The sequence below is a fragment of the Callionymus lyra genome, chromosome 12 (genome assembly GCF_982586985.1).
Source record: "Callionymus lyra chromosome 12, fCalLyr1.hap1.1, whole genome shotgun sequence".
NCBI lineage: Eukaryota > Metazoa > Chordata > Actinopteri > Syngnathiformes > Callionymidae > Callionymus > Callionymus lyra.
In genome coordinates this window covers 23,950,064-23,968,751 of record NC_141829.1, presented here as the reverse complement: position 1 = coordinate 23,968,751, position 18,688 = coordinate 23,950,064, and the positions used below count along the sequence as shown (strand labels likewise).

The 18,688-nt window shown below is 38.5% G+C and overlaps 1 protein-coding gene across 1 annotated transcript; it reads right to left on the bottom strand.

Annotated features, from left to right (window-relative positions):
* Nucleotides 1-6,247: 6,247 nt before the first annotated feature.
* On the bottom strand, nt 6,248-11,074 carry cnmd (chondromodulin). Its single transcript, XM_087803450.1, has 7 exons — nt 11,018-11,074; nt 10,789-10,932; nt 8,640-8,780; nt 8,413-8,526; nt 8,146-8,299; nt 6,892-7,070; nt 6,248-6,475 (listed from the first exon to the last, which is right to left on the bottom strand). Exons 1-7 carry the CDS (start codon nt 11,072-11,074, stop codon nt 6,248-6,250), a joined length of 1,017 nt encoding a protein of 338 aa, XP_087659576.1.
* Nucleotides 11,075-18,688: the final 7,614 nt, after the last annotated feature.

The window sequence follows — 18,688 nt, the reverse complement described above, 5'->3', positions numbered from 1 at the left end:
AAATGTTGGATTCTGAACTCAAAACTGGCTGGAGAAATGAAGTGAAATATAATTTAAAATGCTGAAAATGTGATTTTCTTTTCTTTCTGCTCATATTTCAGTTTTGGCAGTGTAAAATGTGGAAAACTTGAAGGTGACCAGCGAGCCAGCATGGCGGCGTTGGTGGGCAAAGATGAAAGCGCAGGTGGACGTGAGAAGTTTTCCCTAGCCTCGCAGTCTCTGCTGCGGTTTCCTATTAGCACAGAAGTGGTGGTTTGCAGTCTGGCTGCTGGGCACAGTGGGTCAGTGCTCACAAAGCTCTGTTTGTTCCCTGGCCTGCAGGGCTCCCAGGGTAAGCTCAGCTCCAGAGGGAAGACAAACAAAAAAGGCACCAGTGTCTCACACGCTGGAGCTGCTCTTCAACACATTTGTCATCTCTCCTCAACAGGGGTACGTCTCTCTTCACAGAAGAGCAGTGGAAAAGGAAACAAGATTTTTTTTTTTTTAGAAAAGAAGGCCTCGGGTTAGGAAAAGTGCTGTTGTTCGGAGTTTTGTATTTTGACTGCTGTTAAATCTCTTCCCGTGTTAGCGAGGAGTGGAGCTTTCATGTCCACAGATTCTCATCCGTCTGACTCGTGTGTTGTTTTCAGAGCTTTGCTGACCCTGAACAACACCAGCCTAAACTGTGTTGTTTGTGTTTACTGATCCGACTTGTACACCAGTTGTTGATTATTCCATGTGTTTGCTTGGTTAGTGATTGTTTTGCTGTAATGCATGACCTGTGGGTCAAATGTGACCCTTTATATTATGTATTAGTCCCAAATGAATCAGTTGTGTAATGTGAATGATGTGTGTTAAACTGAGCTATTATATAGTAAATATCTTATCTGTCTCTCTGATACCAAAATAACTTAAAATTGTATGTCTATTGAACTTTGACCCTTGTTTTATCTTTGGGTCAAGGTGACCCAGAGTGTCTTCCAGTAAACATATGCAGTGGGGGTCTTTCACCTTGACCTAGAAGGGATTCCTCAAACACATTTATTTTTCAGCCCCTTTGTCACCTTGACCCAAAGGCAACACAAGGGTGAAGTACAAGCTTATAATCTGACACTATAGTATTTTATATGGTTTTGTTGGTAGGCCCTTTTTGTAGAGTTAAATTGCCTTTTATTTTTTCCAGATCCCCCTTCTTATTGACATGCTGTATATGCAAGATACATCGTTTCCCCTTTTATTGTCTATTGTCGCACACAATAACAATAATAATTAAAAAATAATAACAACAGTACGAGTGCACCAGTCTTCATGAAGTCATTTCAGAGAATTAAAAACATGGAAGCAATGATTGTCCATTGGTTGAAAAGTCGCTCAGTAAAAGTTACCTTTTACTGGTAATTACAGTTTCTCCAACTTCAAAAAGGCAATGTTATTTTTGAGCCACTGTGAACTGGCAGGAGGTTTGTTTGATTTCCACAGCAAAAGTAAGCAGTTAGGCCATAACAAAGAGGTTTTTATGTCTGGAAAGTTGGATATGACTCATTATTTTTAATGCTCTGTTCATTGTCTCTTTATAAACATTTTCTAAAGGTCTTAGAGTCTGGAGGTCCAGACTGTCCTCAAATCCCTGTCAAATTAATACATTCTTAATTATTCAAATTTAAATAAGAAATAGCAAGACCATGAACAGACCAAAAGCAAGACTAAGAGATTACCAAGACAAGTACAAGACAAGACCAAGACAAGAACAGGACCAAGACATGACCAAGACAAGACCAAGACAATAACAGGACCAAGACAAGACCAAGACAAGACCAAGACAAGACCAAGACAAGACCAAGACAAGACCAAGACAAGACCAAGACAAGACCAAGACAATAACAGGACCAAGACAAGACCAAGACAATAACAGGACCAAGACAAGACCAAGACAAGACCAAGACAAGACCAAGACAAGACCAGGACAAGACCAAGACAAGACCAAGACAAGACCAAGACCAAGACCAAGACTAAGACTAAGACTAAGACTAAGACTAAGACTAAGACAAGACCAAGACATGGCCAAGACATATCCAAGGCAAGACCAAGACAAGACCTAGACAAGACCAAGACATGACCAAGACAAATATAAGACAAGACCTAGACAAGACCAAGACAAGACCAAGACATGACCAAGACAAGACCAAGACCAAGACCAAGACCAAGACCAAGACCAAGACCAAGACCAAGACCAAGACCAAGACATGGCCAAGACATATCCCAGGCAAGACCAAGACAAGACCAAGTCAAGAACAAGACATGACCAAGACAAGACCAAGACCAAGACCAATAAATGTAAAAGACAAGACCAAGACATGACCAAGACAAGTACAACACAAGACTAAGACAAGACCAAGACAAGTAAAAGACAAGAAAACATGACTAAGAAAAGTACAGGACAAGACCAAGACAAGACCAAGACAAGACCAAGGCATGACCAAGACAAGACCAAGACAAGACCAAGACAAGACCAAGACAAGACCAAGACAAGACAAAACCAAGACAAGACCAAGAAAAGACCAAGAAAAGACTAAAACAAGACAAAACCAAGACAAAACCAAGACAAAACCAAGACAAAACCAAGACAAAACCAAGAAAAAACCAAGACAAAACAAAGACCAAGACAAGACTAAGACAAAACCAAGACAAATCAAAGACCAAGACAAGACCATGACAAAACCAAAGGCAAGACCGAGATAAGACAAAGACAAAATCGAGTCAAGACAAAATCAAGTCAAGACAAAACCAAGACCAATACAAGACCAATACAAGACCAAGACCAAAACCAAGACCAAGACCAAGACCAAGACCAAGACCAAGAAGACAATATAGAAAGAGAAGTAGGTTGAAATCCAAACAAATATACACATAGTACAATAAACCTTGTTTTTCTTTTCAACTTTGATGCTGTTGTAAATTGATCTCTGTAGCGTAGAGTGTAAGGGGGTCTGGTATGCTCCAAGAACCCTTTTCTGGTCCAAGACTAAGTGAGACAGAGAGAACCCAAATCCACGACAAGAAGAAGACCAGGCCGTCAAGTCCACAAACTAGTGTTCAGTTGACTGTCTTGAGAAACATGAGCACAGATAATTGTCCAATGTTAACGACAGAATGGTGACTACTTTTTGTCACAGATCTTTATTTCTTTGAAGACCGACTTGAATAATCCTTCAACAGGCACAAATAAAATTCAAGCTGCTAACCTGAAAAGGAAGGACCAGGAGAAGATCGAAAGAGGAGTAGGTTCAAATCAGAAGAAACAAGAACATAATACATTCAATTAATCTTCCATTTTACTTGAGTCCGATATTGTGCTGTTGTGATTTAATATCAGTGTGGACTGTAAGGAGCTCTGGTATGCTCCAAGATCAATCTCAATCTTTAGACTTTAACTTTTGAAAACACTTTGCAGCTAATTGTGAACAAAACTTAAACTGTGGTTATTGCGTCTGATGATTATGTTCCAGGGTTGAGTCAGTACTTGGGTGACTTTGGCCAGTCAGTCAAACTGAGCCTGAGAAACCTGGCTCTTGTATTTGACCAAGACATGTATCAAGTTCAACACTGCAGAAAAACTGACCAGAAACTGTTTCCTTTAACTAAGAAAAATCTCGAAACTTCTCGTTTAGACTATTATAACAGTTTATTTTCGTGTCTAAACAAGACATAGCTGTCCCACCTGCAGTTAATACAAAACTCTGCAGCGATAATTATGAACAGCACTAGTAGAAATACTCACATTTCTCTGATCCTTAAAACTCTTCACTGGCTGCCAGTTTCTTTCAGGATCAATTTTCAATTCTGGTTCTTACTTCCCAGCGCTAGTGTTGGTCAGGCTCCTCCTTACATCAGTGATCTCATCCAGCCTTACACCCCAGCTCGGGCTCTGAAGTCTGTGGATCAGAATCTACTTATGGTTCCTCGCACACGGTTCAGGATCAGAGGAGAGAAATCCTTCCAGGCTGTTGCTCCTAAGCTTTGGAACAATCTTCCTCTCTCTTTGTGTTTAGAGGGTCTAGTGACTCCTTAAAGAAACATCTTAAGACATTCTTATTTGTGCTTTTCCCTGATTTTCTGAGACTCCTGTGCTTCTTTTATGTGTCTTGGCCTTTTAATGTATATATTTTAACTGTTTATTGCTTTCGATTGTTAAAGCGCTTCGTGACCCTGGTCTAGAAACTTTACAAATAACCTTTACTTACTTACTTTTATGTTTGAGACTGAGACTGAAAAAAAAACCAAACAACAACTAGAACAAGACCATGGTGACCAAAAGGAGACGGGTCTTAAGACAAACGACTACAACTAAACATCTAATGTAAATGACAGTTTAGTCAACTATTTTTAATCACAAATCTTCTTTTCTTCAAAGACGGGAATAGATCCTTCAACGGGCGCAAATGAAATTCGAGCTGCTAACCTGTCACATCATAATCTTTTACGGTTGTACATGTGTCTCCCTCTGATCTCCCCTAGCTTGAAACATCATTCCCATTCCCCTTCCAGCCACTGCCAGGTCAAACATTCACCGTCGAGCTGCAATCTGCAGTCCAAGTATAACTCCATTATTGAAGGGACTTTAAAATGGGAGCTCTGAGACACACAGCAGGATGATTTAGTTTAATGACCATGGCAGTGACAGTGCTGTGATGAAAATTGGACTCCCCCTGCAAATTTACATCACTTGAGGGTACTTGGGGCTTTTTGAGCGGCTGCACTCCAGAGCATGAGCCATCAGGAGGTCCTGGATATGTCATGCTTGTCACCTTCCTTTAAGTGCATTTGCAGACGTGGGAGAGGGATTAATATTATATAGCCTACGGAAGCCAAGACGACATCTTATCAGCGCCGCAGATGTGATAAGCACCTCTAGCCGTGTGAAAACCAAGAAAAATCTCGGCGCGGAGAGACAAGCATCTCTTTGTGTTGTTTGCACGCGCGGCTTCAGAGATTCAATGCGGCTTCATTGGCAGATATGGTGCAATTTCACATCTGTTGTAATTTGATGTGCCCGGATCACCCTCTGTGAAATCTTCCTGATCGCAACATGCCTTCGCTCTATTATTTAGAAAGTTGGCATCTGGCTTTACAGATAGAAATCCCATTTTCTTTGATTCCGCTTCAAAACTTTACTCTCGAGGCATCGACGATCCTTTTTGCAAATATAATTGTTTGTTTTTTTTCTCCACATCTCAACCTCCCAACTGTCGTTAGACACTCATTTCACATTAGTTCACTCCAGTGCAGATGTCAGTTGTGCAGAAATTGCGTTGCCCTCAAACCCTTTTTCGAGCCTTCGATGGAAGTTGTGGCAACCGTCGCTGTCACTTTGGTTCTATCAGAGCAGCTCGAGGGAGGTCGTGAACACATCATGTGACCCACTCAAGAACACATAAGTGGACGACAGCAGGGACTGTGGGTTAGGATTTATTCAGCTCTATTGACGAGACAAAGGTTAATGATCCTTTTGAGCCAACTGACAAATATTCCATTCTATTACAGGATGTCATGAAGTGCAACATGGAAGATATTAAAGTCCTATGAAACAAATTATAAATATATATATATATATATATATATATATATATAAGGTCTGTTCGCAGCTAAGATTGAATTGAACACAAGGTTTTGTTCTGCTTTCAAATGTTTTTTTTTATTTTACTTCATTTTTCATTTTTCATTTGTTTTTATAGAACAGCCTTCTCTTGTATGTGCTCAGAAATATACAAATATCACCATTCAAAAGGTTTTACTCTCTTTTTTGTTGCAGTACACAAAAACTTTTTAATTAGATTCATTTTTATGGACGTACTATTGAATCCTTTTTTTTTATGCATTTCTTTTGATTGATTACCCCTTCTTATATTTAAAACTGCATTTATTCATTTATAATTGTGATTAATTTATTTTCCATATTTAAAAAGATGTAAAAAAAAAAAAAAATCCTAATTCAAAAGCGTTTTTAACAGTTTGTTTCCCCGAAAAATCCCACTTTCAACCTTATCTATACCCTTGACATTCAATAGTTACAAGATAATCCCTCGTTCTTCTTTTTTTCCTCCTCTTCTTCAGTGACATTTCTTATTACGACCAAATATAAGAGCCCAAGATACTCTTTTAGCAAATGATTTATTCTTTATTCAGGTCAAAAACTTAAACTTAGCTCCACAGTTCATGAAATGTATGCTGACACTCACACGTGTCACTAATCCGTGTAGAAGTTAAATGACTAAACAATGCCCATCATACGTGCGACCCACCAGCGACAGGGCATGATGACCCTACACGCCACCTGACATCCTCTGTAGTCGTACGGCCAGGGCCAGTAGCCGCGGAGGGGCTCGCATATTCTCTGACAGTGAGTGTAGCCGCGCTGGCACTCTGAGCAGCAGATCCCCTGATGGTCAAGCATGCTGTCAAAGGTCATGGCTCCTCCTTCGCTGGGCGCTGGGCTGCGCTGCAAATCGTGAAATACATTTTTCCGTGAGCCACGTTACAAAATAAAAAAAGGTCAGTTAATTTCCCTGACAAACTCCTTCAAACATGTGATTTTAATACTATTTCCAGCAGAATGAATTTTAATGAGCAATGGGACCTCGCTTTAGTTCACAAGTTCTCAACTTGGCAAATTCAACAGCTCCAAGAGACCGAGCTCAGGTTCATTCCACAGCGTTTTCTGTTGTTCGATGTTCAAAATGCAATTTTAACGAGCCTGGCACTCGGATGCCGTCGAAGGCGAGATGAAAATTGTTGTCAAAACACTGGAATTTAAAAAGTCGCTCCAGGGCCTCGGTAAACGCCCCTTGATGTCGGATCAAGAATTCAGCAGCTCGGAGGCTGTTTATCATATGCAATGATGCTGAAGGTTCTCACATGATAGGGGTTCTGAGGATTGAACGCAGAACCCACAGTGGACTGCGTCCCCTCCTCCTCTTCCTCTTCTTTCCAATCCTCTGGTTCTCGACTCCCCGGCTCCTTCTCCTCCGTCTCTTCCATGTTAAACTGCCTCTTGGCTCGCTCCGAGTCCCTCTTTCTTCTCCCCCCATCTGTTCCTGCAGTCACCAGAGGCCAGAGTTTTGGGTCAACATCCACACGATGACGTCCTCCGAGCTCGATTCCTGCTCTGCTAAAACTGTCTCAGATGTTGTAAATTATTCAATTAGCAGCAGTGATACGAGGCTCCTGCATATTTGAACGTCATTCTTTTTTAATACAATAGCAGACCTCTTTTAGTGTACGACTTTACTGGTGCGTGATGTCTGAGTGTTCCACTGATGTTTTCGCAAGTGTGTCAGCAGACGAACAGGATGAGATTTGACAATAATGTGAAAAATACACATGTTTTGTGGTAATAACACAGTTTTCTATGACAGTGAATTAATATTTAAGTGTGAGCTGAAGTATCCAGCTTAAACTTTATGAATATCAAACTGGAATCAGTGAGACACAAAAAAAAGCCAATTGTTTTGCCCAGAAAAATGTGTGTCCCTTAATCCGCTCTGGTTAAAAATGTTAAAATTGTAGGCAAATTTTTTTTTCCCATGTTAAAAATGACTGAAATCATTTAAATAATGTTCTTCTTGGTCTTGTCTTTTTATTCAGCTTCAAAATCTGTTCCTCATTATTTTTTTCATGAGATGTAAATTTATACAAAGACAGTTGTAACAAGGTTTTCTTGGATAATCTTTTCCCATCTTCTTTGATTTGTTTTCCGCCTCAAATCCAATTTATTTTTACCAGGACTATATTTTCTGGGTCATTTTGTTTATGTCCAACATTCGGTTGGTATATTATCTATCCTACCATTTTCTTGATTTTTGAGATTGAAAAACTGAGATTCAATACTTATTTTAAGTTGTACAATTTTTATAAAGACAATTTGTTTATTTTTTATTGATTTTCCGTCTGTATTTATTGTCAGAATCGACATTTTTTCTTGCTTTGTTAAAAAAAGTTTTCAATTTGTTCAAATTTATTCTTCAATTTGTTTTTGTTTTTCCTTTTTTTTAAGTGTCTTCTTTTCTTTCAGTTTTATTTCTTCTAGCTCAAAACTCCCTGAGGATTCAAGCCTTTATTTCCTCAGGGTTCGAACAATTCTCACATTTTTTTTAAAGAATAAAGCTTAACCTTTTTGAACATCAGGCTGGAGCAAGTAAATTGGACGCTTTCCACAGAATTGTAAGATTCTCTTGCTCAGGAAACCGGTGTCCTTCAGCGGCTGCTCTGATGCGACCCAAATTAGGAAGTGCTCGTCAAACCTCACCGGCATGATTTCATCTGTCTGTCGGTGAAAACCACATAGACGGTTTGAATTAGTCAGGTGGGAGGAGACCGAAGAAGACGGAAGATTCAGTGGGACAGCATGACAAGGTAAGTTAAGACGTGCGCCCTTACCAGGTCAAACAGCAGCGAGTCTCTCTTCTCTGCTCCCATGGGTGGAAGGTTGGCTTTGATTTGGGATTTTATATAGCACTTGTCTCCGCTGAAGAACCGGATTCCAGTCATCCCCTGTGCCGAATCACAAAGATGTTTACAGTACATTCCATGATTTGATTTCCCTGCTAAGCACACAGTCTCAGCTGAGCGTCTCAGGAAGAAAGAACAAGGACAAAATCACTCACAATTTGAAAGTCATGAATCTCCTCGGCTTCCTCGGCTCCACTCCCACTCTTAAATCTCTCCAGGTTGTTGTCAGAATCAATTTCCACCGAGCCCTCCCTCACCTCTCCATTGATGTTCATACTGTAGCGAACATTATAAACCTGCCGGCATTCAAAGTGGGACATTAAATGACTGATTAGTCGAGTTATGCAAATTGCGCGGCAGAAAACTCGGTGGAAGTGAAATTCAGGAAAACAAGGTTATTACTGCTTAAGTTATTTGCCGGCGCCGTAATCTTTGTTGTTGCTTCTTTTTAAGAAGACGGAGAAGTGAACAAAGCACCACAGGAGCTGCTGCCTGAGACGCAGAGAGGGATGTTTGCCCTACAGACGAGCTCATTAGAGAACAAATAAACTGCAATATTAAGTCCAAAAAGTGTATATAAATATGTAAATATTTGCCGCCTGAACAGCAAACAGGTGCGGGCGTGCTGATGAATATAAATGCTGATGTTACTTATGCAGTATTAGCAAATGAAATGCATCACTTTTTCCTTTCATGCCCATTGTTGTGACAGAGTGGGAGAGTCTTCCGCATCGCACTGTGACCCTACTTAAAAACGAGGTTCCACTGAAAGACCATGATCAGTCTGAGTGGTGTAAACTAACCATTGATAAACCTGGCTAAAATACTCGCCGGTGTCCGGGATAGTCAAGTATGTAGGTTTGCTTTAGCAAGGGTCTTAAGAAAAGGAGAAAAATTGAAATTGCTTTAATGGAAATTACACATTTATTAATGACAAAGGATGGTCTAAAGCAGTGGTCACCAACCCCCGTGTTCTGTTACCAGTACTGGTCTGTGAGACATTTGTTACCGTGCCGCAAAGACATACAATCTGTTCTATTGATTATTACTGCCTGGAAGGTGTTTTATTTTGAAAAAACTCTCTAATGACATTTGCGTGTGACTTTTGACTAGTGAAAATGAGTAAAACACAAAATATTTTGAAACATAATGCTTAAACACAAACTCATACATTGACATAAAGTCTCTAAAAGACACACACATAAGGAACAACATCGTCAGCATACAATCAAATACACATAGATGCAAATCCACAAATATTTTGTTGTAACCAGCCCAGAGCTCTTGCTGATTCAGCGTTATAATGAATTTTTTTTTTTCATGCACTTTGTAGTTTTTGTTGCATGTCATGCTATTGTTTTTTACTTTTTTTCTTTCTGAATGTCCGTCCACGAATATAATCCTGAAAATTAACCCGTCCGGTACAAAAAAGGTTTAGGACCCCTGATCTAAAGAATACATTTGAAAAACTAAAGGACCAAAAAAAAAGAATCTAATATGTATTAAAAAAAAGTATTAAATCCTTTGAAATTGGACATATTTGGATTTTCTCGCAGGTCTTCCTCCCCCTCTTTGAAAACCACTTAAAATTAACAATAGGGGCTGAAATTCTGGAAATCTTCCTAACTTACGATGTCATACATAAGTTTTACATTTTTTCAAGTATGAGATATTTGATTTATATTTCATGTGTGTTCATTCTTCGTCCCCGTTTCTCATGACCTAATGGAGTTACTCTCTCCCCTGAAACCTTCACCGAGAAGTATGATTAGGACTGGACTTATAAATAGAAATGATCAGGATGCGCTTTTTATTGTGGTGGGATGAATAAATCAGAGAAGTGTGTCTTGGAAAGAGAAGTTTGGACCCCCCACCCCACCCCAAGTCATGGAGTAGCTGGAAACTGACTATGAATCATTTATTATATAAAAAAAAAGCTTTCATTCAGCTATCAACGATAATAAAGTATTAATGAACGCTGAATGGTTGCATTGCGTCTTCACACAGCGATAAACCATCGATAGAAATTTGGCTTTCACTTGAATATGTCCTTTAGTCATACAGCTTTTGAATTGTATATATGAAGGTTCCTATCTATAATTGAGCAGCCAATCATTTTCACACTCTGTTTCTCACATTTATTAACATACACCGAAGCTGAAATTTCAAGGGAAATAAACTCCATTTAATCATATTTTCAATTTAGTTGCCCCCCTCCTCAATCTATTTTCCTCGGCAGCGGCATCCTCCCTTTCTTCTATTTGACGAGTAATAACAGCAGCATAATCCTTTGTCAACACTTACATTCTTAGCGCCGTCCCTCCACAGGTAGAGCGCCGCCGTGGAGGCGCACAACATCAAAACGGCGCCGACGATGAGAGCCGCGGCTCCACATCTCAGCAGCTGGTTGACCACGGCAGAAGACGGCGAGACAAAGCCATCAAGCACCTTTAACAAGAAACCCCCAAAAAATAAAAAAATAATGCTGGGCATTTTTACATTTCCAATTTAAAACTCATTAAGTTTGTCTTACCAGAGATTTGCAGCACTTAAAATGCCCGGATCCATTTTCCCCCGTGCTTTCTTTCATGGTGTCTTTTTAATTATGCCATCGCTCTCTATGGAGAATCAGGTTATCCCGCTCAAGTCGATTTGACATTTCAGTGTGAATGACGCACGGATGATGAATTTTTTTGAGCTAAATTCATCATCTCAATGTTACCTGTAGGTCCAGTCGGCCCGGAGCATGACGCCTGTCCGTGTCGGCAGGAGAGATCCTTTGATATCAGACTCACGTAGCACCATCCGGGCTTTCATCCCCAGTGTGTACAAGCACCTCGTGGCGGTTCAGTAAAAGAGCATATTAAGCTCTGAATTTATTCTGAAGATTGTAAGAAGAGAAATGCGAAGAAGCGAAAAAGTCTCTTTCTAACAAAAGACTTCAGTTGGTACGAACTTGCTCAATTCAGTTATTCACAGCTCGGCTGATGACACACTTATCCTCTCGTTTACACGTCCGAGTGTGGCAGCCAGATCTCAGTTTGTCTGCTTCTGAAACTCAACCTTGACAAAACAGAGCAGCTTTTGTTTCAGAGAAGTCGCCCGCATCACCCTTGACAACAGGAGCCCGGCTCTGATACTTGACGACCAACTCGCCGTGACCGCAAACATTGATGCAACGACTCGATAATGCTAATGTGAGCTCGATAAACATCGGGATACATCTTCTTTGGACGCAGAACGTATCACCAGATTTTGCTCCGGGCTTGTGTCATCTCAGTTCATGGAAATAAATGTTAGCACAAGCTCAGATGAGGGGTTTATGCAAGTAGAACAGCAGGGGTTAGTGAGGAAGGCCAGATGGTTTGGACCGACCTGAGAAAAAGTCATGACGATATCAAGTCTTCCACCTTTCCTCAACCCTTCCTCACACATTCATGTCTTCATTCATCCATCCTTAACACATGTCCTAATGTTGATTTCAAAATTGACGTGATCAGATTATTATTCATTTCTGATCTGGTCTTTTCTAGACAACCCAGGGTCACCACATTGTGACGATCCAGGTCAACAACACTTCCACTGAAATCACCTAGTCTCATTTTTTCAGTCATTTTTGAAGACTCCCATCCAGGTTCAATGTTGATTGGTCAAGCTCATCCCCAAGAAAAACCGATAACAATTCTGTATATTTAAGTTTGTTTTTAGTGGAATATCTCAGTCTTTCAGCTGCAGCGATTACATTTTATTCAAAGTGTCATATCATAACAAAGGTTTCTCAAGACACTTTTTAAGTAGGACTATATTGGAGAAAAGGAAAACTGCAAGTTAACAATGAGTGAATCATAGCGTGACAGTTGCGAGGGAAAACTTCCTTTTAGGAGGCAAACACCTCGACCGGCTGGGAAGGCTGATGGGGGGGTGGGTAGACAGATGGATGGAGAAAAGGGTGAGGGAGGATATAGTGAGAAAATATGAGAGTATAGACTAGGACAGTTGAGTCAAGAGAGGGTCATGGAGTGAAATTTTGATCCTTGACATGGCGGAGATCCTGGATACAGCAGCAGCTCTGGAGGTGGAGACCTGGAGGTCCCGGGAGATGGAAAAGAAAATGTGGAGTTTAAACTGTACAGGTGAGATGGACGTTACAGACCAGCACCACGGAGGGATTTGGATGTTTTTAAGTGTCTTTTTGGACAAAAAGGCCATAGAGTCACTACATTAAAATGAAAATACATTTTTGTCTATAATAAAAAGGAACACATCATTTTGAAAATAATCCCAACATTTATTCGACATGAGGGTGAGTTGAAAATGAGTGAAGTTTAGTTGAACTAACCCTTTAAGTCCCGCCTACTTTTAATTATTTAGCTTAACAAGTAAGAGGGAGGAACGTATTTAGCGCAAATAGTGTAGGAGAACGTTAAAAGTGCCATGTCTTTTTTTTGTGTTGTGAATTTTTAGTGGTAGCACTGAAGTCCCAAACAACACATACAATCAGTTTAAGATAATACATACACGGGAGATCAGACATAACAACCATACAAAAGTTTACTGCACATGTGGTGTAAACAGCTTCAAACCAGACAACATTAGCAATATTTAGTTTTTTTTTTTTTTACCATTTTGTTGATTTTAATGTAAACATGTAAAAAACACCGTACACAAAAGAAACACTTTAATATACAGCATGTCAGGAGTGCCTCAATTAGTTAATAATAAAAAAAAAATCTTCAAATAAATTAGACATAGTTATTTCCTTATTTATATAGACTTATTTCCCCTTAGACATCTACAGTTTTGATTAATATTTTTCCAATTACTTTTCTTATTACCTAATTATAGAACTTCTGTTATTCCATCTAAATACAGCTAGCTGTGTCCTTCATTATCACCTCAGACTCTCTTAAGAACACATCTTGTCACAAACAAATCTAACTCAAAGCAAAAGATAATGTTTGACAATTTAACAATAAACATTAGAAAGTAGTACAAGCAAACAAACATTGAAAAAACTCGTAAAAATAAAAGGCAACACCAGACCAGACCAGATAACACACAAGAAAAAAACCTGGAATGAAAATCTGACTCAGACATGGAATCAGAATAATGGTTGACTGAAATTCTTTTTAGAAAAAATAACCATAATTAATGGAACTGCAAGGGTGATGACTATAGAGAGGCTCTAGTAATCATGTGTCAAGGACAGAGAGAAAGTAACACAGAAGTAACAAAGTAAAGCCCAGGCAAATCACATCACAACAGTTTTGATGCTGCTAAAGTTTGTATCCTAAACAAAAGTTGCATTTACATTTGCACCTAAACTTCTAAGACAATAACCAGAGTTTTTATTCAGTGGCCGGAAATCCGGAAGAAAAATAAACATTCACAGTTCCTCTACCTTGTTTTGTGTTTGTAAAACAACCTCCTACTCTACAGTCATGCTCTTAAAAGTCCTGTTTGATTCTCGTCTTGTTAACTAGTGCGCCTCATCTGGTAAATTGATAGTATGGTTCTGTCCTAGTGAAGGCACTTTTATAAGGTCTGAGCTGGAGATCTTATGGACACCTACAGAGCTGTTGACAGGAGAAGAAGAATGAGGTTCATGGATGCGGTGAACGAGAACATGTGGAGGACAGGTGTGAGAAGAAGGTGATCATGAGAGGTGAAGGAGGAGGACTGACTGTGGCAGCCACTGGGGATAAATAAATAGGAATAGAAAACTGGTCCTGTAGCATTAGCTCATTTCAGAACCGCCATCTGAACTCAAAAGCAAAATTGTCTCACTCTCGCTTATTTTACTATTTGTGACATATTCCCTTGCTCGAAATGAAGGGATCTAATCCTGCCTGAGAATTGTTTCCATTCCGGCCTCTGAATCAGATTATTTATCCTCATCTTGTCACAACACAACAACAAACCATCATGTCTGTTGTGGATTAGGAACTCATTCTGTCTCGTAGCCGCTCATGTTTGTCGCAGTGTCGTGGAAGATTTAAAACTATTTACATATCTAGGCCTGTTTCTGCGTCAGTCACGAAAAATAAATAAATTACTGAATTAATTATGCCGATCAGGATGAAGTTACTGTACTAATGTGTGGAATCGGGTCTTAATATGGACGCTGATCCCTGAGACAAGTTCCTGGCTCACCATCAAACTCCGGGCACCACGACGATGGCGGCCTGCCAGGTTCAAGTCACTGATGTTGTACTTCATAAGCGATCACACTGATGATTTCTCATGACAATGTATCACTCTTTTCAAAGCTGTAAACATTAATCCAAACAAGGAGCTTCCACGTCTGTCCATGACGAGTTCTGTCGCCTATGTTGCTTATGTTTAAGTGTACAAATATGTGATTAACTACAGTTAATTAATTACAGTAATAATTAGTTGTGTCTCCTGTATAAATAGTCTTTTTTTAAATCTTTTTGTTGTGTATTTCTTCTTAGCGTTAATGAGAACAATGGTCAGCCACACCATGATTTTCCTCTTTTAAATTTGATTTTTTTAATTTGATTTTGATTCTCTTGTGATTTAGACAAATAAACACAGCAATATTCAGCTCTGATGGTGAAACCTGAGGTTGCTGGAAAAACTTGAAACTCATCCGTACTACATCTGTCAAAGTCTGTTGAAAACAATAAATGTCTTTATGTCTTTATGTCTTTACGTTTTGTATTGTTTTTTCATATCAAACTATTATAGAGCAGTATTTAATAAAAATTAAATAAACAACTCAAGTTGAGGGATTTTCTCAGCTATTATACAGTTCATTAAAAACAAATTCATTAAATAAATGACAAACAGATAAATCGTTCTCTCCTAGCTAGCTGATATTCTAAAAATAAACATTTAACTTTGTTTACAATTTTTTACAATTAATCAGTAAATGCAATAAGTTAACATTCTTTAGTCGAGGCATTTCTTTTCTCATCTGTTCCAATCTTTTTATTTGTCCTTTCTCTGAGGACATCTAGTAAGGAACAACCTTTTTATGAAAACAAGGTCTAGTATTTTTACAAGTTTTGTCCAGTCATTTTTATGATTGTTTGCTAAAATGTTTAAAATAACTAAAGATATAATATACAGTCAAATAACAATTCAAGGGAACTTACATTCCTCTGTTTGTCCCTTTCCATTCACATTTTTATTTATTTTCATTAATTTAATTTGACCATCATTCTTCATCCATTCTCTAGTTAGATGGCGTCGCACAAATGTCACGTTTTGAACTGACCAACTAACCAGTAGGGTGACACTAAATAGACCAATTAAGTAAGTAAAGAAGTAATTATTATTTGAAAAATGCATTTCTCAGATCCTTGGTCAGAAAGCATTTTAAAATCAAAACAATACACAAAACAAAAACAATATACAAAAAAATGCATACTTTAAAAGGTCAAGACACATAATACAAACACAGCAGCCCCAAGATAATTAAGAAAAAATCTGCACAACTAAAAAGGTCTTAAGATGCTTCTTGCTTCGCGCTACCATCAGCAGATTCTGATCCACAGACCTCAGAGCCCGAGCTGGAGTGTAAGGCTGGATCAGATCACTGATGTAAGGAGGAGCCTGACCATGTATAGATCTGAAAGTAAGAACCAGAATTTTAAAATTTATCCTGAAAAAAACTGGCAGCCAATCCAGGATCTTGGAAATGTGAGTTCTCCTACTAGAGCAGTTCAGAATAGACACTAAAATAAACTGTTACAATAGTCCAAACCAGAAGACACAAACGCATGGAACAATTATTTTCGGTCAAATTAATGTTATGGATAGGATTCTCTTTACAACAATGCACATGTTTGAGACACTGTAAATCCCATGATTAACTCAATGTCTTGCTTTTACACAATCAGATGACAGTGACTTTACAGACCACTCTTCTTTTAAAACCAGGCCTGAGTTGGTTCTGAGCAAGAGGGCCTTTTTTTTCTAGCTCTGGAAAAATGGCGATTGAATAATGAACTTTTAGGCAAATCCATGGCTAGGTTTTGGTTGAAGAGTTAGAAAAACGTCTTCTCCTAGATCTATTTACAAATCTTCCCAAGTCATGAGGAAATAAAAGATTTCCAAACCCGATCCAGGAAGAAAAAAATTAAAGGAAACAAACAAACTTTGCTTTTTAGTTGATATACAATCCGATCAATCAGGAACAATTAAACACTTTAATTCCAGTCATTCTAATGTGGACGTTACATACACTGAATATAATATTTTTCTTTTGTTTTTGTTCAAGATTATTTGGCTTTTTTCTGACACTTTTAGGCAATTTGAAAAAAAAAATACGAGCAAAAAAGATAATTACAAGGCCACCGCAGCCCTCCGGGAGCATCACACATAATTACCCTTATTAGTCATGCTGTTGTGTTGCAGACGCTAGTCTTTGCTTGTTTTATTTATTTTAATCATATATCATTGTTGTTTTTCATAACTGAACCTTTTGTATTTAAGTTGCTATTCTAAACCCATTTGCTTTCTAGTCACTTTTATTTGATTTATACAAAATATATTTTGTTTGCTTATTTCTTCATAGATAAATATACTAAATAAATATATTTGTTTTATAATACATTGTAGTCATGCAGTCATCCTTAACCTGTGATCAGAAAGCAGTCTATAAATGTGCACTATTATGTTGAGGACACCCTGTAGTATTTATCAATGAAATACGACATCATATACAATCTTGTATTACAGATATCAAGTCATTGAGGAGCCACAACTTTCTTTTATTTAACTCAGACAAAACTGAGGTTGTACTAGTTCATCCATGTCTTAGACTGGTTTCCTGTACAATTCCATGTATAATTTGTGTTAATTTGAGTGTGTCTTGGTGGATCTTGGACATCTATTGTACTCATCAATATGTGTCTGTTTCTCTTTCCATTAAAATATTAACATTAGAAAATATTCCTAAGAGTTAAAAATCTTGTTAACCATAACTGTGCCATTGGTCAAACATTGAGGTTCATAGCCGCGTTTAATCAAACCCGGAAGTCTCCACCTCCAAGGGACTTGTTGTATAAAAAAAAATGTGGCAGTTATTACAGCTGGCTGGAGGAGGATCTCCTACACCCATTTTAAAGTTTCCTTGCTCTTCACTGTTCTCACTAATCTCCTCATCTTTTCCTCCCTGATAAAAGTTATTCCTGGTAACGCTGGGTTTTTCTTTTTTCTTATAGATGTCTTTATTCAACTATATACTGTATTAGGATAATTCTGTTTTGATTTGATTTGATTTATATTGAAATATGTGTAGAATAGAATTTATTAATTTAAAATATGTTGTGCTTTGATGCCATTCTATCTAACATGAAACAAAAAAACAAAAAACACACACTATTCAAATGTGGATGCATTTCAATTTTAATGGGGGTCTCCTCCCCTCCTTATAACCCCCTTACGATTAGAGCAAAATTAGGTATATTTTAATTTGAGTATATCTGCCCACCTATCCCCTGACTTGATAAAGTTACCCTCCAAAATAAACCTTACTGTAAGGTCAATAGTCTACAAACTAATTTTCAACCCATTTTGTTGAGCAGCTTTGGAGTCTATGCTACTCGAAGATCAGATACATACAGAGACCGATGATGCTATATCAATCGTTGTTAGACGGAGAAGGAATAAAAGCTTGATGTAACTTGATCCTGCAAGTGCATCTAAGTGCATCTAATGGCAACATTTGACAAGGTGAGAATAGACACTGCTTTAATTGACTGGGAAGAAGAACCTGCAACAGATCCTGAATACTTCTCACCTTAAACAAGATTCATATTAAGGGTGCAGCTGCTACTCGTGGCTGATCATTGATATGCCAGTCGTGGACTCTGGCTGCACTCAAAAAACTAATAACAAAACTAATCACAAGTTTAGTGTATTGAAGCAGCAGCGATGGAGAGAGAGGTCATCGCAGCTGCGGTCAAACCTCTTCACACTTCCATTTGTTGTCTATTAAAGAGGCTGAAAAGCATCTGTCAACATGTTTGCATCAGATGTTGTTGGTGATGCTACTAAAATGCTGGTTTGCTGCCAAATATCAATTAGCTTCCCAAAGTATTGACTTTTGAAAGTAGATTTTCTTTCTGGAAAACATTTAAAAAAGTTCCTTTCAAATGTTGATTTGATCCAATCAATGAAACAGTTTAGTCACCATGGGAACGTGCAGGACTGTAAAGTCATTGTCCAATCA

Excerpts from the sequence above, each read along its gene's own strand:
- cnmd (XM_087803450.1), bottom strand. The coding sequence starts at position 11,074 with ATGAAAGAAAGCACGGGGGAAAATGGATCCGGGCATTTTAAGTGCTGC. Across the intron at positions 10,933-11,017 it reads TTAAGTGCTGCAAATCTCTG|GTGCTTGATGGCTTTGTCTC; the intron begins GTAAGACAAACT and ends TTCTTGTTAAAG. Across the intron at positions 7,071-8,145 it reads CCAGCCTGATGTTCAAAAAG|GAACAGATGGGGGGAGAAGA; the intron begins GTTAAGCTTTAT and ends TGGTGACTGCAG.